Source organism: Fusarium odoratissimum (genome assembly GCF_000260195.1).
Source record: "Fusarium odoratissimum NRRL 54006 unplaced genomic scaffold supercont1.14, whole genome shotgun sequence".
NCBI lineage: Eukaryota > Fungi > Ascomycota > Sordariomycetes > Hypocreales > Nectriaceae > Fusarium > Fusarium odoratissimum.
The window spans coordinates 461,839-488,130 of NW_022158700.1; the positions used below are offsets into that span (position 1 = coordinate 461,839).

General features: G+C 49.0%; 10 protein-coding genes across 10 annotated transcripts; 5 read left to right on the forward strand and 5 right to left on the reverse strand.

Annotated features, from left to right (window-relative positions):
• The first annotated feature begins 143 nt into the window (after positions 1-143).
• FOIG_08984 (uncharacterized protein) lies at positions 144-5,254 on the forward strand. Its single transcript, XM_031209158.1, has 2 exons — positions 144-1,012; positions 1,170-5,254. The coding sequence occupies exons 1-2, from the start codon at positions 866-868 to the stop codon at positions 3,147-3,149; spliced, it is 2,127 nt and encodes a 708-aa protein (XP_031061195.1). The 5' UTR covers positions 144-865; the 3' UTR covers positions 3,150-5,254.
• On the reverse strand, positions 1,040-5,516 carry FOIG_08985 (uncharacterized protein). Its single transcript, XM_031209159.1, has 2 exons — positions 5,356-5,516; positions 1,040-5,308 (listed from the first exon to the last, which is right to left on the reverse strand). The coding sequence occupies exons 1-2, from the start codon at positions 5,414-5,416 to the stop codon at positions 3,363-3,365; spliced, it is 2,007 nt and encodes a 668-aa protein (XP_031061196.1). The 5' UTR covers positions 5,417-5,516; the 3' UTR covers positions 1,040-3,362.
• A 2,279-nt stretch (positions 5,517-7,795) lies between these two features.
• FOIG_08986 (uncharacterized protein) lies at positions 7,796-9,560 on the forward strand. The gene is made up of 2 exons (XM_031209160.1): positions 7,796-8,476; positions 8,522-9,560. Exons 1-2 carry the CDS (start codon positions 8,194-8,196, stop codon positions 9,424-9,426), a joined length of 1,188 nt encoding a protein of 395 aa, XP_031061197.1. The 5' UTR covers positions 7,796-8,193; the 3' UTR covers positions 9,427-9,560.
• Positions 9,561-9,622: 62 nt separating this feature from the next.
• Positions 9,623-11,995, forward strand: FOIG_08987 (uncharacterized protein). The gene is made up of 5 exons (XM_031209161.1): positions 9,623-9,800; positions 9,848-10,001; positions 10,052-10,805; positions 10,849-11,474; positions 11,511-11,995. Exons 1-5 carry the CDS (start codon positions 9,755-9,757, stop codon positions 11,953-11,955), a joined length of 2,025 nt encoding a protein of 674 aa, XP_031061198.1. The 5' UTR covers positions 9,623-9,754; the 3' UTR covers positions 11,956-11,995.
• A 300-nt stretch (positions 11,996-12,295) lies between these two features.
• FOIG_08988 (uncharacterized protein) lies at positions 12,296-13,219 on the reverse strand (the record flags this gene model as incomplete). The annotated part of the gene is made up of 1 exon (XM_031209162.1): positions 12,296-13,219. One exon carries the CDS (start codon positions 13,217-13,219, stop codon positions 12,296-12,298), a length of 924 nt encoding a protein of 307 aa, XP_031061199.1.
• Positions 13,220-15,402: 2,183 nt separating this feature from the next.
• On the forward strand, positions 15,403-16,648 carry FOIG_08989 (uncharacterized protein; the record flags this gene model as incomplete). The annotated part of the gene is made up of 2 exons (XM_031209163.1): positions 15,403-15,567; positions 15,635-16,648. 2 exons carry the CDS (start codon positions 15,403-15,405, stop codon positions 16,646-16,648), a joined length of 1,179 nt encoding a protein of 392 aa, XP_031061200.1.
• Positions 16,649-16,650: 2 nt separating this feature from the next.
• Positions 16,651-17,816, reverse strand: FOIG_08990 (uncharacterized protein). Its single transcript, XM_031209164.1, has 2 exons — positions 17,603-17,816; positions 16,651-17,554 (listed from the first exon to the last, which is right to left on the reverse strand). Exons 1-2 carry the CDS (start codon positions 17,758-17,760, stop codon positions 16,792-16,794), a joined length of 921 nt encoding a protein of 306 aa, XP_031061201.1. The 5' UTR covers positions 17,761-17,816; the 3' UTR covers positions 16,651-16,791.
• Positions 17,817-19,475: 1,659 nt separating this feature from the next.
• FOIG_08991 (uncharacterized protein) lies at positions 19,476-21,355 on the forward strand. The gene is made up of 3 exons (XM_031209165.1): positions 19,476-20,061; positions 20,109-20,411; positions 20,466-21,355. The coding sequence occupies exons 1-3, from the start codon at positions 19,808-19,810 to the stop codon at positions 20,542-20,544; spliced, it is 636 nt and encodes a 211-aa protein (XP_031061202.1). The 5' UTR covers positions 19,476-19,807; the 3' UTR covers positions 20,545-21,355.
• Positions 21,356-22,058: 703 nt separating this feature from the next.
• FOIG_08992 (uncharacterized protein) lies at positions 22,059-23,609 on the reverse strand (the record flags this gene model as incomplete). The annotated part of the gene is made up of 1 exon (XM_031209166.1): positions 22,059-23,609. One exon carries the CDS (start codon positions 23,607-23,609, stop codon positions 22,059-22,061), a length of 1,551 nt encoding a protein of 516 aa, XP_031061203.1.
• A 385-nt stretch (positions 23,610-23,994) lies between these two features.
• Positions 23,995-25,902, reverse strand: FOIG_08993 (alkanesulfonate monooxygenase). The gene is made up of 3 exons (XM_031209167.1): positions 25,590-25,902; positions 25,202-25,542; positions 23,995-25,155 (listed from the first exon to the last, which is right to left on the reverse strand). The coding sequence occupies exons 1-3, from the start codon at positions 25,794-25,796 to the stop codon at positions 24,279-24,281; spliced, it is 1,425 nt and encodes a 474-aa protein (XP_031061204.1). The 5' UTR covers positions 25,797-25,902; the 3' UTR covers positions 23,995-24,278.
• Between the last annotated feature and the right edge of the window lie 390 nt (positions 25,903-26,292).

The window sequence follows — 26,292 nt, forward strand, 5'->3', positions numbered from 1 at the left end:
TCAGATAGACTACCCTGGACCATGTTAGTTGTCTCATCACGTGCCTTATCTTCTTATCTCAGAGCGCTAAACCTGCGTCATGGCGAATTCAGCAAGGGGTGACAACCTTGAATTCCACATCCAATCACACGCGAAAAGGAAATGAGGGAATCGCGAGCGCTCAACACGTCTTCCCTGCGACTTCATCGCACTAACCGAGTCCAGAGTCTCCGCCCCTGATGAATGCCTAAAGAGATCCCCTGTACGAACTGTTCGCAGCCTATTACCCTGGCCGTCTCTGCATCACATGGCTTGTGCAAGTGGCTGAGGTTGGTTTCTGTTGAGGCCTCATCTGCCTTGTTTATTCTCTCAATGCAAACACACGTACGAATACAAACAAGTCATCACTGTCATATTTATCTGCATCACTTTCTTTGTTTACTCTACCGTAAAACTTCAACTGTCGGCGATCTCGCTAAGTCAGGAACAGAACTCCACTCCTACCCAACTTAGACTCGCGCGGGAGCCCACATACCAATTACAACGTCAGCCAATTATACACAACAAAGGCCCTCTTTGTTTGGCTCAACAGTAAACACCCGCCGTTCCCATCAAAACGACTCGAATCCGACGAGACGGCCATCGTCTTCTTGCCTCGCCTCGACTCTGGCTTGTCACGAGTCTAATACCGGCTGCCGACGAACCATGTTCTAATCCTCACCCTTCGATTCATTCCTTATCTCCTCCGATCTATAGTATTATCATGTTGCCGACCGATCCCTTATCTTCCGCCGCCTTCATTACCTTTCGCGAATCCTTCATCCTATTATCCGTACAATAATCAAAGCTTCAAGGCCTCTCCATCTCCGATTTCGCTCCGCCCATCATGGAGAGGCCGGATTTTGGGCCGGAGCCGCATATCTCTGAGATGACTTGCTGCTGTGGACGAATCGACTGCGCTCTCCTCAAGAAAAATTGCTCCATTCTAGAGACAGTCGAAAAAGATGTCCATACCGCGGCACAACTTGGTCAGGTTAGTCAGGTACCAATCCTCAATTTTGGGGCATTCCTCTGTTTTTATACGGCTGTCACTTCTTCCACCGCCTAAACACCCGCGTGTCCCGCATGCCAGTCCCCGCTAGACACGTCAATGCCCCATCAGACTGCTGACTTGTCTGTCTCCCTTGTAGGCTCTACTCGCTAGACATGAAGCATATATGGCCGACGCGGAGAGAGATCGTCTTGATCTTTCCTCCAGGATAGAGCGTCTGGAAATGGCCAAGCAGGAATTAGAGGCTGAGAATGCCCTGAAAATTGAGGAGAATCGTAATCTCCTCGACCAGCTTGAACTGCTCAACAGCACCGTCTCCGAATCCGATACAAAGATCAAAGCACTCGAAGCAAGTCTGCTGTCGTCTCAACAAGCCGTCCGAAGACTCGAGTCTGCTGCCCTGCGAGCCGAAGATGCTGAGAGGCATATTTCCCTCTTGGAACTCGAACAGGATGATCTCTATCACGAATTGAGGTCGACGAAAGAAGATGCTCGAACACATGCACAGCGTTGCAAGGAGGCGCAACGCGGTATCATGGATATGCAGGATCAGTTGGAGAGGATGGAGGAGGAAGCTCGAGAGGAGCGTCAAAGACATGCCGAGGTTATTGGGCGAATGGAGCGTCAACGTCAAGTTGAGAAGCAGCTCAATACAGCCGCCGGTCGTCTAAAAGGTGCAGCTGCATCCAAGACACTGCAAGAACCGAAGCCAGGGAATCCCGTCGTCAATCATTTTGTTCGGGATCTTCTTCAAGACAATGCCAATCTACAACTTGGCATGGCTGAGCTACGAGAGATGCTTCTCAATTCGAACGATGAGATTCAGTCTCTGCGAGAGCAACTTGTCACCCACCAACCTATTGCCGATAGTAGTACGACTCTCAAAGACGAACTCGAGGCTTATGAGCCGCCGACGACTCCTCGAATATCGCAAGAGCTTCACATCCACCACCACTATCACGTTACAGCCAAGGCCGATAAACACAAAATGAGGCGGAAGCGCGCGAGCTTGAACTCTAGTATCTTTTCAGCTTCGACAAGTTCTGGCACATCCACCCCGAGATCTTCTGCTCGCTGGAGTTTGGGACCTGCCCTGCCTGCCCTCGCTTCCATCAACACCAAAGAACCCAACTCTGTCATCTCAATGCCCAAACAGAGATGGTCCATGCTCTCAGAGCAACCCTCTGAAATCGCGTCGTCCGTTCCAAGTTCACCACGATCGAATCTGCGAAACTCGATGTTTGACTCGAATTTTGGCGATAGCGATTATCCAATGTCGCCAGCTACAAGCTTTGACCCCATGTCACCCACCTGGCGGACGCACCGTAAAGGCCCGTCTGACATTTCGGCTTTCAGCCTTCAAGCACCTTCCCTCCAGCTTGATCCAGGTACGCCGCCTCAAAATTCACGTCAATTCAACGATGATGTGATACATGAGGAGGACGAAAATGAGGGTGAGGAGGTCATGTCTCGAATTGAGACACCCGATCTTGGCAACACCCCATCAATCGACGAGAGCTCAATCGTTGAGAGCTCTGAAGACAACCGAGACGACTACATGCCGCGTCCAAGGATTCATCGAGCTATTTCTCATGAATCCATCATGTCTCTTACAGGCGGGCTTGACATTCACACACTCAAGGCTCGACCTAGCCAGCTCACCCTTCGACCACTTGGTGGCGCTGAGGCTGTCGTTACGGGCGTTACAGCGCAGCCCACACTCTACAGAGGTGCAGCTAAGCGAAGCACCGCTGCCCTCCGAGACACTTTCGCTGGTCTTCCCGCAAGTAGAACTGTGTCCAACCCACTTAACAGGCCTGGGTCAAACAGATCTGCGTCGCCAGCTCCTTCGGATACCCCCCAAGGGAGCCCCGCAGGAAGAATAGGAAAATGGGTTGGCTGGAGACCTTGGGCTTCAGGCAATGGTGAAAACGCCCCTCCAAAACCTACGGAGAAGGAAAGGGACAGGAATATTAACCGGACGCCGGGGATCAACCAGCCCGGTTCTATTCCTGGCTTTCATCAATATTGGGCTGCTCAGAAGCGAAAGGGCGCACCAGCTCAGGTCACTACTGTTGATGTTGACCGTGAGGCCCTGGTAGAAGGCTTACAGGACTGAATACTACCTATGCGCTCAAACGTACATTGCACCTAATTCACTACTGGATAGTGGAGTTGATCTCATTTGTGGCGTTTGTTGAGGAGGTTACCTGATGGAGATACCCTGGCTAGACAAGCCTAGTCCCTTTGTTTTACACGTTGGTATGCATTCGTTTGGTGTTTTATTGGTTCATCTTGGGTATAAATATCATAATCATACATATCTTTATCCTCATGCTATGCTGCTGTTGAGCATAGTCCAGTACGTAGTGTCTACACCTTGCAGTGCCCAATCTTCTGGGTCGGCTGTGAAGCAGGGCCAGTTGGAGTCCAACACATCAGGTGTGAAGGCGCACGTTGTGGATAAGTCGCAATTTTCGGAGCCAAGGTTTGGCGAGTTGAAGGACAGCGGGAACTGTGACATGTCGACGTTGCCACTGGGCGTGGTGCTGTTGGACGCTATCATGCTCGCTGTGGAGGCTGGCGGCGTCGGACCGGGGTTGATGTTCACCGTACCCAGGAACGGGACGTTGAGATGGACGTTTTCTCCGCTTGTGCCTGATTGTCTCTGCACGATGGGCAAAAGCTGCCGAATTGTTTCCGCCGCTTCAATGCAGAGCCGGTCGTTGTTCAGCGCTCCCATTTCTTGCATCCTTTCTTGTGTCTTTTCGGCAAGGTCTCTGTCGTGCTCTTTTTCTGTCTCGTAGCCTGGCCAGCGCCAGCCGAGATAGCCTAGCAAGAGTGTCATGGCTGCTACGAGGGCGGAATAGTCTACGTGACGGCCTGATACAGATGTTGTAAAGCAATTGCGGTATTCGATGAATCGGGCGAGCACGTCACGGCTTGCTTGCATGCATGTTGCGCGGTTGTACTCGTATCGTCTTTGGCCGCGATCGCGAAGAAGATAGGGAAGATGGAGAAGAATGAGAAGCGAGAAGTGTCGGATTTGGAGCTTTATAACGCTCATTCCATCACCCGATGCGTCGGCTGTACCGCAGCATATGGCCATGTCGGGTAATTTCCACCACAGACCATCATCCATCATCTTGTAAGCTTTCTCAAGCTCCATGTCGATGGATTGCGTGAGAACATATGCCTCACTTCCCTTGAGCTCATTCCTATCCGCGATCTTGCCCGCCATCATCGCGTACACCTTGCCAAGCTTGTCGCTCGGTGCATCCGACACGAGAGCATTGTCTTCTGCGAAACTGTTATCGCGCGAGCCAATTGGCAACCCGAGAATGAGAGAGACGTAGCGATCGTTGCAGTTGATGCGGAACCAGATGACTGGTGGTGAAGGGCGATGTTTGTTGCTGAATGATGGATCCACGGATTTGATTGACTTTGCGCTCTTACGATCAATGCCCATAAGCTGCGCCATGTTCAGAGCCCGACGACCCGTCAACCACGCTTTTCGCAAATGTCCTGCGTCGCTTTGGTAAAAGCTCTGTAAGATAAGACACTCAAGACCTTCCAAACACCCGACAAAGTCATCGTCGGACGTGACTAGACGTCCAGTAACAGCAATCCACTCTTCCATCGTTTCGCGCGGCGATTTACTCAACCCGAGGGTACTCCCATCGAAGTATGGGGGCATTTGCTGCAGACAGACGGCAAGTTGTAGAAGACGCTTGGCGAGAATAGCGGGATGGCTTGTAGCGGGTGGTATCTGCGCCAGCGACGATAAAGGCTCAGGTTTCCCATCAATCTGATCCTGCTGCGAGTAAAACATGGCCAGAACAAAACGCGCACCAGGACTCTGCTGCGAAATAGCATACAGAATCTGCTGCGACGGGAAAAGCGCGTGTAGCTGCGCAGAAACATGCGTCGCCTTCGCAGAGCGGCTTGGGAACTTGTGCGTCACGATCGCAGCATCAGGCTGGTCGAGGATCTGCTGCGCATTATCCACGACAGACGACTCAAACACATCAGCCGTATGCTGCGTGAACCTCTCCAGCGCAGGGTCTTCTGATTCAGGCGATGGGAGCGGCTTGTCGACCAACTTCTCCATCAGCTCCTCCAGCCGGCCGAGGCGCTGGGCAAGACGCTTGTCTTGGGGAGCGGAGGGCGGCGTGGGGACATATTCTTGGGATATACAGCTTGTTTCGCGCTGTGTGCAGCCTATACAGATTGGATCGTCTTCTTTTGAGAATTGGCATTTTATTTTACGGCGGCGGCCTGGGCATGTAAGCACCTTATCTTGTATGAGTGGAGGGGAGATTTACATTCCCAGCAGCTTCGTGTTCCTTTTCGAACTTTGCGGCGCTTGGCGGGTGGTTCGGACATGTTTTACGAGAGAATTATTCGGCCGAAGAGGAATGAAACGTTGGAGAGTGTGAATATGAAGGGGTTTGTTGCGTGAGAATGTGAAAGGTGTTGATGATGTATACGGACGAATGACGGACGAAATGCGGACGAATTGGTGAGGTTTTGTGGGGTGCGTCGGGAGGATTAGCCCGGCTTATGGTGTCGGCGTCCGGACGGGGGAAGTGTATTTGTAATGCAGATTAAAGTAGAATAGATAGCGTTATTGATGGTGCCTTTTTGTGATTACTTGGTATGCTTTGATGTCGATCTATTGTTTCATATTGGGAGGGTAGCTGGTGCTGTTCACTGGTGAGAGATACTGGAGACCGCAGCGATGTGGTTCAATCCGAAGGATGAGTACATACTTCTTATGATAGAACGCGATGACAACGTCAAAATGAGGCATTCACTGTTGCTTCACTCAAGTAATTGCATTCATTTCGCATTCTGTTTGTAGGATTATTCGCAGACGGATTTGGTAGTCTCACTCAAGTCTGGTTGAGGTGGCCGCTTGTTGATGCGCAGTATCCTCTCTGAATAGCTTCATTTTACAGTATCGCATCACCACAGCACACACGGCCTCTAAAACAATGACTTACATGTACTCATGCTCAGATTGCATGTGCGCCTTGGTTAGTGCCATCTCCCACTTAACCCGCACATATCACTATCGTTCCCAGAGACATGGCTTCTTCGTCTAGAGAGGAGCAGTATCAAGATCTAGCGAGAAAATAAGCTTGTAGTTCTCGAATTCGCTATATCGTCAAGAGGCTGGGGATTGTGCGGGCGAAGCAAAAAGAGGAGATGGTGGCTTGGGAGAGGATGGTAAGATGGGGATAGAGCGGTCTCGCATCCGCCTCAGAGGAGTCTGATGATTGACATTCCAATCGTCCAACCCAGGCAGGGAGGGGGACAATGAAAGTTCGGAACAAAGAAGGATGCGGCCAGCCTTCAATCAGCTCAGGGTAGATGACATTTAACATCGCACGCGCCCCACCACCCTTCAGCAGTAGGGCACACAAACTCAAACACCCGTCATGCTTTGCCGTGAGAACTTTCACTTGTAATAAAAATTGCAAAGTGAGTTAAGTATAACTCAAAAGCATATTGAGATGTTGCTGTGTTATCCAAAAGGACCTGGTTGCTTGAGTTTGTCTCAGTGCGAGACCCTACTACTTTGACATCGCCAGATATATTGGATTTCCAACGCCGATAACCAACAAAAGCACTGCCCTATGGATCTGAGGACAAGGAAAATTATCCAGCATGCTTTCATTGCTACCAAAGATTGAGTTTTGTCTGAACTGAAATCCTCAGATGGCTACTCGTGTTGTTAGTGTGAGCAGGGGACCCCTGTCACAAGGAGTGGCAGACTAACGGTATATAAGCCATAAACTCTGGTCAGACTTTGTCCTTCGGGACACATTGGTCTATTGAAACGATACAGGTAATTATTCCAAAGCATCCTCGTTCAACTCCCACTAACATCCACCAGAGAAGATTAGCATGGCCCCTGCACTAAGGATGACACGCTCAATCAAAGAGAAGCTACCAATTTTTTTCTTCTTTTCTTTTTGTCCTCTTATGTTGATTTTGTTCTATCGTTCTTCTTTGCGGTCAAAGTGTATTCTTGTGGCTGGTAATCGCCCATCTCACGTCGTGTCGCGTTGAACAAACATCGTGAATAACGGGGCCGTGTTTAACCGGAGGAGGCCGGCGCATGCCGGTCTCGCAGCTCTTATCAGCCTGACAGGACTTATCTTATCATGGTATCCTTATCTCATGCCAGCTGCTCCACATATATTCACCTCACTTCAGCCCTTTTAACCTCAAGTTACCCTATCAGTTCTCTTCCTAAACCTCAATCTAAACCTGTTTGTTATAGAATCCTGCTCTCAAGTGTTATTTTACTCTGCTTATTATCACAGCATTGTCTTGTGACCTAATCTAATGTATCACTTACCGCCCGCCGCTTGTTCAGTTGGATCTTAAAGTTCAAGGCAGCAGGCGAAAGAGGGCTAAGAAGTCCAAGTCCAAGGGGCACTCTGTTGTCGAGAAAATGGTGATAGAAATGTTTTAGACTTCCATGAATGATAGTCTGTTATTTTACAAGGCTATTAATTGCTAATTATGCATTTGTAATTCGCGCGCGCTGGATGCTGAATAATGGTTGGTCTCACCAGATTGTCCAAGTCCGTGGAACGCCGTGGACTTGAGAAAATTGGGTCACTTGTACTCTTATCAACCAGAGACGCGCTGTTTCGGAACGCCATGGACACGCGTATGGATTACCTTGGGGTTATCCCCTGCTATTGAAAGCCCGTGGAGCATTTATTTTGGCTCGGACTCTGCTTCTCGGATCGGTCAGAGTCTGGCCGCAACATGCGTGTTGCGTGCTCAGCTTTGTATTGAAGCTGAATTGAGACGATGGTACTCAGGATGTCGCTGTATATAAATGGCGACTGAAAGACGTTGTCGAAGAGTTCATCAAATACACCACTTCAATTACAATCACCACTTCAATCACAATAATCGTCAAAATGCCTGTCCGCTACACTTCCAAAGACGTTCGCCCTGAGCCCTTGGCCCAAGAACTTCACCTCTATCCCTCCGGCCGAGTCGCAAAAAACAGGTTTCTCAAGTCGCCCATGGCTGAGTCGCTTGCGAGTTGGGATCCCGAGATCATCTCCAAGAGAGGAATTCCGACCGACGAGTTGATTGAGCTGTACCGACGGTGAGTTCACCAGCGCCAGTAGATGACCCAGACTGACAGCTTTAGATGGGGCGAAGGCAAGAATAACTTTGGCATCGTTATCACTGGCAATATAGACATTGATCTCAACTCGGTCGGGGCCGCTGCATCTCCCGGCATTCCCGTCGATGCTCCCTTTGAAGGCGAGCGCTTCGAAAAGTTCAAGCAATTGGCCGCAGCAGCCAAGAAGGACGGTTCTCTATTCCTCGCTCAAGTCAATCATCCCGGGCGACAAGTTCCCTACAAGTTCAACCCCGTCGCCATCTCAGCCTCTGACGTTCAACTCGGTAAGTCACTCACTGGACTTTGACAATGTGTACTCACTGTCACAGACCCCAAGATGGGAATGACTTTTGGCAAACCGCACGCCGCGACAAAGGAGGAAATCGCCCAGATCATTGAAGGTTTCGCCCACGCCGCCGAGTATCTCGAAAAAGCCGGGTTCGACGGCATCGAACTGCACGCAGCTCACGGATACCTGCTCTCTCAATTCCTCTCCCGAACCACCAACAAGCGCACCGACGAATACAGCACTCAGACCGTCGAGAACAGACTCCGCCTCATTTCCGAAATTGCAAACGCCATCAAAGCGCGCGTCTCATCGACCTTCATCGTCAGCGCAAAGCTCAACAGCGTAGAGTTCCAGGACGGCGGCGTGACAGCCGATGAAGCGAGGGAGCTCTGCGAGAGGCTTGAAGCACTGGGATTCGACTTTGTTGAACTCAGCGGCGGCACTTATGAGCGCATGGCGCTGTCGTGGGAGAAAGAGTCGACCAAGAAGCGCGAGGGTTTCTTTCTTGAGTGGGCGGAGGCCATCACCAAAGCACTTGAACCAGCGCATAAAATGAGGATCTTTATCGCTGGTGGTTTGAGAACGGTGGGAGCCATGGTAGACGCGCTTGATGTTGTTGATGGTGTGAGTATTGGACGGCCTGCGGCGGCAGAACCGCGTTTGGCTAGTGATATTATTGAGGGACGCGTCAAAGGCGCGATCCAACCAGCTGAGATGGTTGAGAATGATCTTGGTATGGGTATGGGTGTCGCTGGGGCTCAATTTGCGCAGATCGCAAAGGGCTTTGAACCGCTTGACGCGAGCGACAATGAAGTCGTGCAGATATTTGGCCAGGATATGGGTGGGTGGTATGAGAAGCTTGTACAGGACGGGGACAAGAATGAGTTTGTTCGTGCCATTCAGTATTCGGGACCTCAAGTTCCGTATGGCAAGGTCAAGGCTTGATGGATCATGAGTTATTGATTGCGATTAGACATGTTATTAGAGTGTAGGGTACTTATTCTGAGTTATTGATTGCGTTTTCCTGAAACAAACTCATGTCATGTCATGGCGTTTCAACGGTTCTAAATTTAGGGCAGACGATCGACAGCCTGAGGAGGCTATGTGGAACCCTGCGTCCGGAGAATTTGTCAGCCCTCCAACCTCACTTCATCTCACTGCGCATCTGCAACAAGACTCTCAACATTACTCATTATCAGCTGTACTCGTCGTTGTTAATCACTGGAACTTACCAACCCAAATCTGGTGCGAAATTATTTGAATAACTACAGCCATGTCGACCCCCGAGACAGATCTTACACCGTCTAATCGCCGCAAAGGTCAGCAACTCGAGTTAGGATACGAACCCAGCTGACAAATATCTCAGCCTGCGATTTGTGCTTTACGAAAAAGATCAAATGCGACATGCTCAAGCCAGATTGTTCGAATTGCATTCTCTATAATACGAGCTGTCGAACCAGCATCATTAGACGGAAGCCTAATTCTGCGAGAGTCAGAGCTGGGGCTAAACAACAAGAAGAGTACGCCCCTGTTCCCCCAACTTTTCAGTTCAAATTAGTAATTGTTTCAGGAACAATCGCCAAGAAGGCCTCGAAACAAGATTAGCTCGTATTGAGGAGCAGCTCCAAATCGTTCTCAACGCCGCAAAAGATGCTCAAACTGCTAGACCGCAATGGCCAGACGACCATTCCAGTCCAAGTGACTCAGCGGAATCAGTTCTCAACAACTCCGCAAATTTTGAAGAGATGGCGAAACGAGGATTTGCCTGGAAATTCGATCCAGTTAATCCAGCAGTTTACCAAGGCCCTCAACCAAACACTTTGGAATTACCTCCCCTTGATGAAATCCTACCTATAGTAGACCACTATTTCACAACCTTCAACGGCGTCATTCCTCTTTTCCAACAGTCAGAGTTCATGAAACTTCTCACAACATGGTATAAACAACCCGAAACTCGCGACAGAGCTTCGTGGGCTGCTATTCAGACCGTCATGGCCATCGGATATCGCACACCGCAGCTATCACTCCGAGACAGTCAATCAGTGCACATTGAAAAAGCAGATCAATGTCTGAGGAACGCGCAGACTGTTGTATCGGAACTTGTCACGCGTGATGAGGATTTACTCGGCGTTCAGATCTTACTAGGTATCGTGATGCTGTTCCAAAACAGTCGCGACCCGAAACCCGCGAGTGTTCTTATTGGAACGGCGGTTAGGTTGGCGCATAGGTTAAAGTTGCACTCGCAAGAAGCGGCGATGCAGTTCCCGGCTGCGGAGGCTGATCAGAGATCGCGTGTGTTTTGGATCGCGTATACTCTTGACAAGGTAAGTTGTTCGAGCGCGTAAATGCAAAAGCTCACGTTGATAGGACATTTGTCTTCGTGCGCAAACACCTTCATGCCAGTTTGATGAAGATATCGACATTAGTCTCCCTGCACTTGCGCCACCTGACAGTGTTGGTTTGATATGGACGCAAAACGGCCAAGTCCACTTCAACTACCATCGAAGGCGCGTGGAACTCGCTTACATACAAGGCAAAGTGTACGATCTTTTGTACTCCAACCGCTCAAGCAAGGTGACAGCCCAAGAGCGACAGCGACGGGTATCCCGACTTCAATCTATGCTCGATCAGTGGTACGAGCGCATTCCAACCGTCTTCCATATCGAGCATGTCGCTGCGACAGTGGGACCGAGCCAGCTTGTGCAGATGACAAAGATGCACCACGCATTTTTGCTGACGGAAGTGATGATTCATGGCATTTATAGCCATAATGCAGAATGGGTAAAGAGGATCAGCTCTTTTAGTAGAGCTACGATAACCTCTGTGGGAAACTTGGAGAATAGAGGGTTTGATGGCGCTGGGAAGTGTCAGGATCAAGCACCACCTTTACCCGAGGGATGGAATCATTGCGTGGACGTGAGCAGAGGGTGCATGAAGTTATTTCAGGAAGCTACACCAACAGAGTGTCTAATTTGGTATGTCAGTTTGAGTTTGTTTCGGGAGATTGCTAATGATTGCAGGCAATGTAGCTGCTCTCATTTCTCAGCGCTAATCGTCCTCCTCGCCAACATGATTCTCAATCCCGGCCACAACTCAATCCACATTGACCAACATCTCTCAGTAAAAGCCCTCGATCTCTTCGACAAGCTTCTGAAGATCATTGACGACGAGGCGTTCAGAGCTTTGCGAAGTGTCGTTGGTGAACTTAGCCAGAGGGCGCAAACGGCTGTGGCGGTGTATAGAGAGGAGCTGAAGGGATTGGGGAAGGATGTCTTTGAGGCGCTGAATGTGGATGATGTGGCTGTGCGGGAGGTGGATTTCTTACCACCGGGAGACATGTTTGAGGGGCTTGATGGGCCGTTTGTGGGGTTGGACGGACCGTTTATCGGATTGAGTGGGGAGCTTGAGCAGGGATTCGGAGATGGGATGAACTTCATGGATGGAGGCATGTTGGACATGGAGTTTATGAGATGAGATGTGACAGACATTGGCGCAAGAAAGGAGAGAAGAGGAATCTCAGGCTTCAGCAATGCGAAGCGAACAGTCACGAACAGTCACGATCATCAAGTAAATGGCGAGAGAGAAGGAGAGTAATAAATTATTCTAATCTGATGGGTTCAACAACAAATGACAAAGAAACAAGACAAAAGCAGTAATCGACACAAGGTAAGGACTGTAACACCACGACAATTACTCCACCAGCAGCAAGGAAAGAAAGACAAATGAGTCGACATGGGGGAATGCACAACGACAGGAAAACAACAGAGACCGAACAGATGTTTGGGTTGTAAGGGAAAAAAGATGCCGACGCGGATCACTCAGTGATGTGTGCATCCTCGAAAGGAACGCCATTTGGGAGCTCAGTGATGGCTCCTGGCAAGTGGTGGAAAACCTCGCGGCGAGAGAGGTGGTGCCGGTTGACCCAGTCTCCGTCGATGTTCTGGAAGCGGTACCAGAAGTTAATGGGGAAGGGTTGCAGATGTCGGAGGATTGGTCGGTGGCTATTATGCAGAGCCATCATTACCATGAGAAACAGCGACAGGTTGACTGTCAAGACCCCAGGACCTGCTGCTTCCCAAGGGATGGATTGCCATTCGATCAAGCAAGAAAATGATGTGCCGCTCACACGGGAGACAATGAGCTCATGGTCGGAGAAGATGAACCCATAGCGGGTCCCCGCGTCGTGACAGTACGTCGCGAGACGAAGGAGCGGATAAGACTGAGAGGACTCGCTGTCTTCCAGCTCGCGTGATGTCCACTGGTTGGAGGTGTAGGCGCAACTAACGGCAAGACGTTCGCCATCGCTGGTCACGAAAGACAGGGCAGAGCGGCGGCGGTGGGCCAGAGGTTCGTCCGTGAGCACGGTAACATCTCGGCGAGCTTCGCCGCATCGGCTTGCGAGAAGGGTGACACCCGTAGCGATTGGTTGTCGGAGACGGTGAACAATATGCCCCGTCAATGCCTTCTTCAGGTCCGTGATGTTGGTGGCTGGAACGGATGATTGCTCATCGACCACAACGGGCACATTGTAGTTATCCAGCAGGTCTCCGTATGGTTCATGGAGATTTCCGAGATCAAAGTCTCTCCATCTTTTGATGATGGATGAGGCGGCCTGGAAGGTGGTTTGGGACATAGCGATGTTCGAATTTCCGGTAGCGGTCTGGAGGGTCGGGTTGGGCGTAGTGAGCGACCGGCCGATCGTAGCCCATGCACTGGGGAAGTTTGTTGTAGAAGACATGGCGCGGAAACAACTGAACAGAGGTTATAAATGTTTGAAGTAGTCGAGAGTACTTTAGACAGGCAAAAAGGTTAAGTCTTGAGTCGGATGAGTGGGTGGAAAGGAGTATTGGGTAAGGCAGAGACCGGACATATGACTATTTCCACTTCCCGCGACGGCCTTGTGTGCCTGATTCTGTTTACAAACCAGAGAGACTCCTAAAAGCAGAGAATCTGATCTATCATGAGCATGAGGCACGGTAGTGACCACCAGACTGGTACCGCTTGAGGCGGCGACGGTGGTCTAGAAGACCAACCCCTGTTCGCTTGTCGCGGCGCAAGCTAGTTACAAGACTACTCCATATTGTCAAACGCAGCAAATGGCTCTTGCGCAAGCTAATGCCAATATGCCTATGATAGCGAGCACCTGTGGCTTCCTGAATGCCTCGCGTAGCGGATGGCTAGCTGCAAGATTGGAACGCAAAAGGCGACATGCGGCGAGTTGCAAGACTACTCCCTGTTGCCAAACGCATTTCACGGCTCCAGAAGCAAGCTAACGTTCATCAACCTATGAAATCGGGCACCGGTGGCTCGCTGTAAGGGTCTTCCGTAACTCCAAACGCAGTTCATGGTTCGTGCGCAGGCCAACGTTAATATTGTGATGACATCAAGCACTGGTGATGTTCTAAAATCCTTACCGCACGGGTCGCGGAGCAAGGTGGCGGATAGCTAGCCGACAAACGCAGTCCCTGGCCCCACCAGCAAGCTAAAGTCAATCTGACCCTATTCCCTACGTAACGCGGAGGCAGATAGGTTGTACTGAGCGGGGATTCTCCCAATAGAAGCCGCAAGAGCAAAGGTACATGGGCTGCAGTGGGAATTTATCCTACATCAAGGTATCTCTGATAGTGCATGATGAAGGCCAGTACTTTCAGCCTCACGATCATATACAGTAAAGTGTTGTAGCTAAACCAACATCTGGGAGATAAAAGTTGAGTCAAACGCCAGCAAACATAATCTACCTTTGTTGTCCCCCAGTTCCTGGTGCCTGAAGCAAGAAAAAGTCAATCTAATTATGAAACCGTGCAACGATGGCTTTTTAAAAGCAGGTTATTCGCAGAAACGAAACTGCTTATTCCCCGCTCTGCAAGATGATAGATGATCGGCTGCAAGGCCAGTTCTGTTGCCGAACTAAATCCCAGGTCCTGCAATAGTTAACGCCTACTGGCTGATAATCCTAGCAACCGTGGCTTATTTACGGCAGTTTCCAACAGTTTTCTCTTCAATTTGCCCCCTGCTACAGAGACCCTGATTCGTGGGTGGCCATAGCCTACCTGGACTCTGTTGCACAACAGCCCGCTCTGGTTGAATGCCAATCACCATATGGTATCAATGTAATCAATGAGCAAGAAATGAACAGAATGCGGTGACACAAGAAAAATGATGCGGTCATAGACACGCGCAATAGCACGAATGCCCTGGAACGGATGATTTTGTAGTAAACAAATAGGCAGGCAAAACGTGCAAGACATGCTGAGTTCCGTGCTAGGATAGAGAAACCGTCGCCTTTCGGCTTCTCCGTTTGAATGAACGCGAAATTCCACGGTCGCTTAACCTTTGATGTTAATAAAAAGTGAAACGTAGTGGTTGAACAAACCAAACGACAGAGCAATGACCGCCCGACCCAAGCCAATTGGCACCCATCCACTTCTCATCTCATCTTCCTTGTCACACAACATCTTGTAAGCTCTTGTCATATTTTGCTTATTCTTAGGAATAGAAGTTCTTGCCGTGTTGTCACCAGCCACCTTTTTGAGAGTTATCGCGCGGTTGGCAGACTCCCGCCCTCTGGCATTGCCTGCACGGTTCCTGGGCTCTCCCCTTTCATCAATTACGGTATTGTTCTGTTCGCAGAGTCTACCCTTTGAGAATTACTGCACGGTTGGCAGACTCTCCTTGTTCCAATTACTGCACTATTCCTGGAATGTCCCTCTTTGACGATTGCTGCGCTATTTCTGGACTCTCCTTCTTTGACAATTGCCCCGGATGCTCTGACATTCAATGTGTTTCAACATATAAACACGTCCCATGGCTTCTTGTATTCCACATTCATCAACACCTCAACCCATTCGAACCCCTGCGACCTTGACGCTCAAGATACTGAAGCAACACCTCACATACCGCTGCGAACCCACAAATTTTGTCATGCCTCAGCTGAAACCGCTTCCGGACTGTGAAGGTCCCAAGCTCGAGTGTTTCATTGACGACATCACGACCTGCGACTTTAAACTTCTCGGACCTCTCGGCTCTGGGTGTCATTCCCAAGTTTGGAAGGCTGAAATTAACGGCAAAGTCTATGCTATCAAGATGGTAAGTGTGTCATTTAACCCCCCTTCTTCCATTTCTTTATTGTCTAATCATCCCAATCATCAATTAGTTCTTTCATCTCGGGGCACACGAGCCAAGCTTCCTCATGGATCCTATTGACGACGATTTCCCAGACCCAGATGAACCGGAGCCCCTCGTAGTAAGTAACCAGATTTCTCAACCGACGATCGATAGTCTCCGCCTCCATGCGACCTCGTTCTATAACGAATGCCGTGTCTTTGGGCGTCTGAAGGAGCTGGGACGCGAGGACCTTGCTATCAAGGCCTATGGATACCTGCAATTTGATCTCAGCGACGACAAGGTCCAGCGACATTTCCTACCATTTGGAAACGGCGCGAGAAGACATCTGGCCTCTCTGGGGAACAAAGACCCCACCGATGTAGATGTGATCCGCCGCACCATGCAGCACGACGATCTCCGCATACCCATGATGGCCATTGTCAAAGAGTGGGTGCACTCTTTCGAGGGCACAAAGTGGGTGCAACTTATCGGGGGAGACTGGGCATCACGGGAATCGGTCAAGAGAGACATTGGACACCTGCCTCGACTGCTGCGTAATCTTCGAGAGCTGCACAAGTCAGGCATCGTGATTCGAGATCTCAAGTGGCAGCAGTACCTAGACGGACAGCTTGTAGACTTCAGCTTCGCCTGGACTATACCACATATCTTCGGTCCAGAGAGCGGCCTCCGACCCCGCTGGAGCTTTGAGAGCATGGCGGCATGGGACCTTAAATGCTTCCAAACCATTCTCAATGAATTCGACGATAGAGCAGAAATTTCAGTGCCGCGCCTACGGAAACATAACCTCGTGGCATGGCAAAGCGACGATATGTACGAACGCCTTCGGCCCAGGCCTCAGTTGTACGGGCCTGCCCTTCCCATGCTCGTCTACGACGGCGACTTTCAACCCATGGTGCACCACCCGCCTTTTGACCCCGCCAAGTTCAACTGGCGGGCTGTCCAGAAGTCAACAAAGAAGGGTGCCACCAGGCGCGTCACCAAGACAAAGGCACCTCAAAGAAGAGCGCTAAGAGAAGCGTCAAAGGAGAGAAGAACGAAATGACACGCTGCGCGAACAAGACAAGATAGCGCCCCCCGGAGAACACTTGGATAGACCTGATTGCGTTTTCGATTCTGCTAGCTACTCGCGATGTTTTAATACCATTTGATGTTTGATAGAGATAGAATAAATATACTCTGAATTTACTACCCCGCACGTTGATCTATTAGAAACCTCAACAGCCCTCTCTGCAACGCACACGGTGCCGCGCAACCATGATCCTCACCCTCAAACTCCCAGCACCAAACATTTCTCAAATGAGGCGACTCTTCCATCCTCGCCACCAAAGCCAAAGCATTATCCTTCATCTTTCGCAGCGTCGCGCCCTTTTGTTTCTTCTCAAACTTCTCATCCGACTCACCAGGCAATTGAATCAACGTCTGTTCCGCTCCACCAAACATGACCAACAATCTTGGCGCGCGACCAGTCAAAGGGTCGCGCTCATTGAAGCGCTGTTCCTGGCCACGAACAATGCTGCAATTGTTGAACCAAATAGACGGACTCGCAGCGATGAATGTATCGAAAGACTCTGGCTTCGTGAACAGAGCGTTGAGGGTGAAGAGACCGCCGTACGAGTGACCAAAGAGCGCTTTGGGACTTGCTCCCAGAGGGACACCCGGGAAGAGAGTGCTTTCAATATACGGTTGGATATCTTTCTTGATGATATCCAGAAAATCCGATGCGCCGCCAAAAGGACCAAGCGATGGTTTCCCATCTGGTCCAGGGGGAATATCATAAGCCCCATCAGAAGACGCAGGTGTCAAGTCCCCATTCCGGCGCTTGTCAAAAACGCAAGTTTTGTTAGGATACCCAACAGCTACGATTACAGCTCTCGTCTGATGCGTAAACTCCAATCTCCGCGCGATATCTGTCGCAGTAAAAAAGTACGCATTTCCATCAACAATGTACCTAATCCATGTTAATTCCCTGTTTATATTGAGGTGAGGCTTTTCTTACACAGTGGAGACGATGGCATCGTCATTCACTGGAGCGCGATCATTCCAACAAAGCGGCCAGGATACTTGAATGAGATAATCGCCTCTTCGGGTGGGGAATAAGAATTGGCATGAGTTATGCGCGTTGGCGCTTTCGAGAGTTACTGGGACGAGAGTCATGATTGGAGATGTTGAGGGGAGAATCAGGTCATGGTGATGGATGCGGCTGATGTCTGATGATCAGATAAGATTAGATAAGCGAATGAGAACATCGCGAGTGGGGATGCAGCAGCAAGTCTGCACAACCGGAATAGTTTTGTAAGCGCATATTGCATAATGTTATGTAGCAGAATGAATTCAATTCGGCATACGGGTATATTTGGTATCCTTGAAATACTGACGTGCCGAATAAGCATACAAAGTCCGTTATTCCACTGGGTTGATGGCATTAAATGAGCTACCCTACAAAAGCTTCCATTCATGGCATTAGCAAGATCAAACAATCCCATTCATCTATGAATTAAGGGCTAATCGCCTCGCGCTCCTCAGCGTCACTTAATTTCATCACATTTATAAGACATGCGGCGCTGACAGTCACTAATACCGACATACTTGGTCCATCATGCTACTGAGTACCGAGGCGGGGTTACGAATCAACCGATGGCCAATTGTAAAGCTCATCGGTAGCGCAGTCTCATTAGCGTCCAGTGAAGGTGAGATACCTCGTCTTCGGTTATGATCAATTGCGTGAGGTTGGATACCTGATAGTGCCGGTAGCTTAATAACACTCTAATTTACAAGATGCATCGTCGCTCTTGTCTTGGAAGATCTGTCCATTCGGAGCAATTGGCTCTTTGATGTCGAGATTCTATCCTCTTTAAGTCTTAGTCTTTCACTTGAGCTTATCATTATACGCTACCTAAGACAGATAAAGGAACCAGTCTCGCCACCATGCACGAGCTTGATAAGAAAAAAAGAATTTGCCAGTGGCTTTGCCATGCATTATATCAGAAGTCAGTCAATAACATACGAACAAAGCAGACTATGGCCAAGTGTGACCCTGAAGGCTGTGCTCAAATTGACTTTGAACCAGTCAGTCAGTACTTGGCATGAATGGGTAGCACCAAGCAGTACACTTTTTACTTTATATCACCCATCACTCATGGCGCATCAAAGTTTCAACTCCAGAGACAGGACAACAAATAGGCAAGACAACTAAACTCTAAATACATAGAGCCAGGGCATTGCTTCGCTCTGTGTTTACATCTGCATTTACAGATATGTCGTAGATTCAATATGAGAAGGTAATTAACTTTTGTTTCGCGTGTTCTAGTGAAACGAATGTCATGGTGAGGAAGTGCAGATGAGGTTAGGTTCAGATGATGTTGGGCTGGGGAAATAAAGATCAGATAAGACCAGGTGGGCCAACGAGAACATCGTGAGTGGAGTCAGATAATCTTCGTGTAGATGGATAAAAAGTGGTGTGGCTGATTAGAAGTTATGATTGGGCTGGTCGAGAAATTGAGCCTCAATTAAATTTGGAGTTTTATGCTGCGTGTTGGGGAAATACCCCAGATCTTCATTGATCACCATAAAAGAACATTGCAGTAGTTCGCCTGTGAGCAACGTGCTTGATTGATCTCGGGTACTAATTCCGCTCGTCACAAATAAATAACCGAATGCTACCAGCCACCATTTCATTCCCTATCAAGACTCGTACCAACTGCGTCATTAGTCCCACGGCTCACGAAGCCGAGTCTCGCCCACATGGCATAAGTGATTGGTGCCTTTTAGTTCCCTGCCTCGAGGGATGTACCTTGCATGTGACGCAGACATTTCCACACAGCATAACTACGGGATGTGTGCAGTGTCGGTTAAAAGAATAATTCCCACCACATCCAATCGTCTTGCACATGTGCTTGATCCGTCCCGTGCACGTGGGCCCTGGTTTATCTGCCGTGGGGGCCCCGTCGATCCTTGCTGTTTCCCCCTCTAACCCGTATTCGGAATGGTGCACCAGACTCGAGGGGACCATGTATGAATGCAGCCTCCCGTCGGTGGGCGGGCTTGGTTTTAAAAGCCGGGCCACCTGCACCCTGTTTATCTCTGTCTCTTCTCCCCCAGCTCCTGTACGTTATTTGCGATTCACTATTGACTGTTTCTCAGTCTCAGGACTTCTATTCACGACAGTTATTGTTTTATCGGCAAAGTGGGGAGTCGGGACAGCATGGATCACGAAACATCCCACTTGCCGACATGGCAGGACAACAAAACCACGAGCGAGAAGGCTGGCTTCGCTGGAGATGATGAATCATCGGCTCTTTTAAACGACAAGACGAAGAATCAACAAACGATGCAGCTGCGACAAATCTTTGCCAATCGCCTCATGCCCGTCGCATTCGCTCTTCCGTGGGTGATGGGAATGTTGATTTCGTGGATCCCATTTACCAAGATCTCTCTTTACAACGCCCCCGATTTCCTGTACGTTCATCACCAAGGCTTCATTTGGCCGTGTCTAACGAATGCAGTATTCTCGCGGCTCTCATCAGCACCCTCGAAGTCCTCAGCATCGTCGCAGTCTTTATCTTCACATCCCTCCGCCCCTCAACGCTCGAAACCGAACCTAGTCCCAGCACGACTCTCAAAGAGAAATTCTTCCGCGCCTGGTTCTGGTTTTTGTTCATCAGCCCTTTCATTACTGGAACAATGGTTGTTTTGATGGCGAGCGACATTTCATGCGATCCGGAAGATGATCTGGACATGCATCAACCAATCTGCCAAGTTGGCATTCGACTAATTAAAGCGACTGCTTTATGTCGCGCTGGAATTATGTACGTCCCCTTCCATTCAATTACCTCTCTGCCAATAAACTAACATCTCATCAGTGCGACATTTCTCTTTGCTACATCTTCATATTTAGAACAACAACCTACGAAGCGCTGCAACGACTCGGACCCTGCATGATGTTTTGGAAAAATCTATGGCGTCATGATCTTTGTACAACAATACCCCAGAAAGCCTAAAATACATTAAAATAAAACCCAACCATCTATTAAAAAAAGTAAACATTATCCCAGTTTCAAGATTTCTCTACCGAAAACTTTCGGCGCCACTCACTTAATATTGATTTCTGATGACGTTTTGGTTTGTCTTTAGTGCTGCTTTGAGTGCTATCTCAAGTGCTTGCTCGGATGTCGCTCATGCATTATCATTGAATGACGCCACGTCCAAGGGTCTTCCAAGCATCCTCCCCTCCGGATATATCCGCCTCCCGATTCAATTCCTCTTATCGAGGGGTTGCGTCGCTTGCGTCGTTGACACTGAATCGCTTGCGTCGCGTTGCGTTGCTTTGCGTGGTGATACCATCCGCATCTCCCACTTTCCGGCAGTTGTCGTAAGCATTTCGCGTCGCACTGCAATTCAATCCAAACTCTGTTTTAAGCATAGCCAACTTCAGCCTCCGCATTTCACGTCACAGTGAGCTTTGGTATGCAGCAAAAAAAATGCAAACGGGGCTCGCGTGCACTTTTTCTCTACAGAGCTAGACCGATAAAAAAAAGAGTACTCCGTAGTTAGCTGTGCCTCGTTTCGACATACTGAAAAGGTCCCTTTGCTAAGCTCGTTCAAGATGCGAATTCTCGTTCGGCTGCTTCCGTGGGCGTAGCGGGCAGGGCGCTACGCCCGATTGAATCCTATCTTCCGTCTTCCGAGGTTAATGCCTTGGCTTGGATCCCTGCCGCAGGTCTCATTTTATGCATGCTAACGGGGACTGGGGATTGGTTGGACTTTGCAGTCAGCGCTGAATCAGCGCAGCTCGGGTCAATCAATTGTTTGAAGAGTCTATACTGCATACAAACATATTCATTCAGTACGTAAATAAGCAAAACCATGTAATTTGCTATGCCTAGACTTAATGAGAACATAATTGCGTTATTGGTCTTGTCTTGTACTTGGCCTACGTAGAAGTCACCGTAAATAACTGGATATTTAACATCATGTGCAGGACGATTCCACAAATAGTTTACTCGGCGTTATGTACCTGAATATGAGGACGAATGGGCAATCAAGAAAATACACGTTGCAAGCCAAGAATGTCTCTGATAAGGATTATTGGTATATAACTGAAAGGCCCCCAATGCGACATGCCAGACCGTCAAAACAGGCATTTCGGGCCGCTCGGCTATGAACTGTTGTTTGTTTAATTTGTAGTTTTTCTTGTGTAACGCAGGCTGATCAAGTTGGCGGCTTAAAAATAGAGAATTGTCTTCACCCCGGTACTCCATTCTATATGCCAGTATGCGTCCAATGATGTGTTTACAATAGCAAAGCCGAAAACGCAAAAAAGGACAGTCCAACCAAAACAATGCTTCCCTGATTCTTAGTAACCAACGCCGTCATATGCAAATGCAGTTCCCTTCCTATCGCACCCAATCTTTTAACCGATCGCACAGGTATATCCAATTAAAACAACGCCCTTCCTACTCCTGGCCAGCCAGCCCTTTTCGTCTCGTCTCAATAACCGTCAAAAACTTATCAAAAGCATTCTTATCCTTCTCCTTCTCCTCCAAACTAACGTTCAAAAACCCCTTCCCATCAACAGGACTATCAGTATAAGTATAACCCCCACCCTCAATATGTTCCACGTACGGGAAGACAGCGCCATAACTCTGAACAGCCTCAGATCCATACCGTCGAATACCAGTGCCCGTGGTAAGGGGCAGAGGACACTCAAAGTGCTGATGGCTAGTACCTTGAAATGGCTGAAAAATAGCCTCGTGGTCTTCTTCGACGTATTCGTAAAAGTCCCCCTCGTAGGTTGGATCAATTGCTTTCCAAGCTCCGTCGTCTAAGCAACAGCCTTGTCCAATTTTAAAGACGCGGAGGTTGGGCATGGTATTGGCCCAGTGCTCAAAGATGTGGTGCCAGCGGGTATGTGTATGGTACGTTGAACCCTCGCGCCAGGCATTGCCTTCTACCTTTTGGGCGAAGTAACCCTTATCGGAGAGCTCACTAGCCTCGTCTTGGCAAATGGTGCAGCATGCATCTGGCATTATGCTAGCCCGATTGTGATCCGAGTGCAAAACGGTGCACTCATCGAGATAAAGCTTCTCGATGCCAAGGGATCCGATCCACTCAACCTGCCACCACTGGCTGAACTCAAAATGTCCCAAAGCGAGAACCTTAAGATTGGGCAGATCGTTGGCACCAATCAGGCGGAAGTCCATGTTGGGAAACCATCCCCACGGGGTTGATGAAAACAGGGACAGGACCTGGAGATTGCTGGCGATGCTGGGGGTGAGCACTATATCAAGAAGATCGTGGTGGATATCTTGGCTGCCCTTCTGTGTTGTAGTAATGACTTCAGAGTCATCAAGGTCACCTCCATCAGCTACGCTGATACGCAGGTCCTTCAGAGCTCCTGAATTCATGACAGCTTGAAAATCAGGCAGCACTTTGATGCCACTGACATCAATAAGATTCGAGATAGTCAGGTTCTTGATAGGAAGCGGAATGCCAGTTTGAGCCTGTGGATAGCATTCGCATGTAGACGGTTGCGGTGTAGACATGGTATTCCTGCGAACATTATCATCCATGTTCCACGTCCCCTCAAGACAGTGAAACAACGTCTCTAAAAGTCCTAATTGCGTATTGTGGTCGATGTGAGATCTATCGTGTTCAAGCCGCATGTTGAGAGTGTCGAGTCTAGGAAACATTGAGATGAAGGGAACAGCTTGGAAGAATTTGTTCGTGAGCTCCCGACGCTTATTCATGGGACAGGATCCTGTCCAGGTATCGCAAGTGACTTCCCGGACATGACATCTCAGATGTTCAGTCATGGCGATGTCAATGAAACGCTGTGGCTCATCTCTATAAGCGCGGACACGAATGGCGCGGAAGATGATTGGTGTGATGAGGCGGGCAAAAGTGTGACTGACGAGACGAAGGTCGATGAGGGAATATTTGTATATGTATCCCAGGATTTGAACCTGGAGTTCCTCAGGAAGGGCAGAGAGAGAGGGAGTAGACATAATGATGATGATGATGGTAAAGTAAAGATAGGAAATGGAATTGAGAGTGAGGCTGAAATTGAAGCGTATGAGTGGTCCGCGGAGATGGGATGATTGAAGTTGGTGTTGAGAGATAAGACGATAGGTGGGGTCAACCGTCAACTCGAGTCAGGTCCTCGGAAATATAAAGGAGGAAAAGAAAACCTAGGACAACTTCAAAACGGACAGGGCATTTTATAGTCAGTAGAATGATAGAAACTTGTATTTGATAAAAATTTGGCTTCTGAGTTCGCGAATAAAATGAGAACATTCAAAGCTTGACTGGGTATGAATTGCCAGTCGACGAGTCGAGCCACAAGGTTTGAAACTCAAGAGCTATTTTTGAACGGGATATGTGATTTTTAGAGTATAATTACATAGACTTTCGTATCGGTGTTGTGATCTGTGAGAGTGGAAGCTTGAAGGTTAACTTAGGAAGTGTCAAGGTTTAGAGAAGGCTCGGGAGTGGGGTGAGGCAATGAGTCAACCAACTTTAACAGACAAACCAGTAAGAAGAATAAAAAATTAAGCATAAAAACAACAGCCTTGCTCAAAATAAAGTTAAAAACACTTGACTATATATTTCAAAAGTTTTTCTTGCCCAATGACACATCATAATCTCTTCCAACAACTCTATCCTTCCTGACTGGCTCAATCATCCTTCGTCCAATGATACTTCGCAGCTGGATGATCAGCAGGCGGTCTAGCAACTCCCTTCCTCCCATAGACGTTCTCTCTATACGTGCCCCCATCGACAGCATAATCCTCCCAAAACAACCCCCTCTCCCTCAAAACCGGCAACAAATCAGATATAACCTCCTCAAAACTCGCTGGCATGAGAGCATACGCCAGATTGAACCCATCGACGTCAGCTTCGTTGACCCATCGCTCCATCTCATCTGCGATGCGCTCTGGTGTTCCTGCGACTGTGGCTCCTAGACCACCGACTTTTATATGATTTGCAACAGTGTGCTTCGTCCATTTTGGCACCCCTGGGATTGACTTGGACCATGATTCCACGGCGGAGCGAATCGCGTTCGACTCAACATACCGTAATTCCTCATCATCCCCATACTGCGCAAGATCAATCCCCGTCCAGCCCCCAAACAGCGCCAACGCACCATCCTCCGAGCCATACCCCACAAACTCCTTATACTTCGCATCAGCCTCCTCCTGCGTCTTTCCAATAATCGGACAAAACATAGCCAGGAACTTTATCGCTTTAGGATCACGACCAAACTGCTCTTTTGCTAGGGTTCTAATCTCAGCTATGTTCTTCGCCACCGTGACGGGGCTGTGGCCTGCGACGAAAATAGCCTCGGCGTGTTTGGCGGCAAAGTTCTTTCCGGCTTTGGAAGTTCCGGCTTGGAGGATTAGGGGAGTGCGTTGGGGGGAGGGTTGGCAGATGTGAGGGCCTGGCACGGTGTAGTATTTTCCCGAGTGGTTGATGAGACGGACTAGGGAGGGGTCTGTGTAGATGCCTTTTTCACGGTCGAGTTTGACGGCGTCATCTCGCCAGGATGATTGCCTAGGTTCATGAGTGAAAATTCAAATGAAGATGGTGAGTCACGCACCAAAGCTTGTAAGTGACATCGACGTATTCTTCGGCAATGGCATATCTCTCATCGTGGCTCGGCTGCTCAGTATGTCCGAGATTTCGAGCAGCAGAGTCAAGATAGCCAGTAACGATGTTCCAGCCCAGTCTTCCACCAGTTAGATGGTCCACAGTGCTGAGTCTTCGGGCAAGATGATAAGGCTGCTCATAAGTAGTCGCCACGGTTACACCAAAACCAATATTCTTAGTAGCTGCTGCCATAGCTGGCACAGTGGCAAGGGGTTCATTGACAGGCCACTGCGCGCCTGAAATGATGGCAGGATCTGGGTTACGAGGACCTTTGTAGACATCATAAGATCCCTGAGAATGTGAGCGACATGTCATGTGATGCAAAGAGAGTAACCCACAAGAACATCAGCGATAAAGATACCGTGAAACTTTCCCTTCTCAAGAAGTTGAGCCAGTTTTACCCAGTGACTGATATTATTGAAATCCCATGATTTATCATCCGGATGTCTCCAGAGACCAGGTGATTGATGACCGCTGCATGATTCAACGAAGGCGTTGATAATGAGCTGCTTCTTGACCTTGGGGGCCTCTTGCGATTCAGACATTTTGACTGCAAGTTGTCTCACAATATTGAGTGAATGAGGGGTAAAGAATGAGGTAATATTAGTGAATGAGACTTTAGGTGAGCGTAATACTCATATAAGTGATATGCGACATATAAAAGTGTTGCGCAATCGCGGCCCTCGAATCGCGTGCTTGCGGAGATGGTGGGGCTGGCTTCGCGTGTACCTTGAGATCTACTTGCATCAATTGCCGATATCAGATGGTGTGACGAGAATAAACACTATTTTCGGATAAATGGATGTGATAAAAATACCGCTCATATATCATTTCGTGGCTTCACCGTGTAGCCTGTCAGCTTACTTGAGACACGCCTGACTTCCATCTTAGGCAATTCTCATGTTATACAGCAGAAACGGGCCGCACCTCTCTTCTTTTCTTTTTTCTATAATAAATAGGTACCGAGGACCCGGGACTTGGTCGGTAAGCAATTGCCGAGATAAGCGTAGATCACGTCAATCCATAGCTGCAGGGTTTACA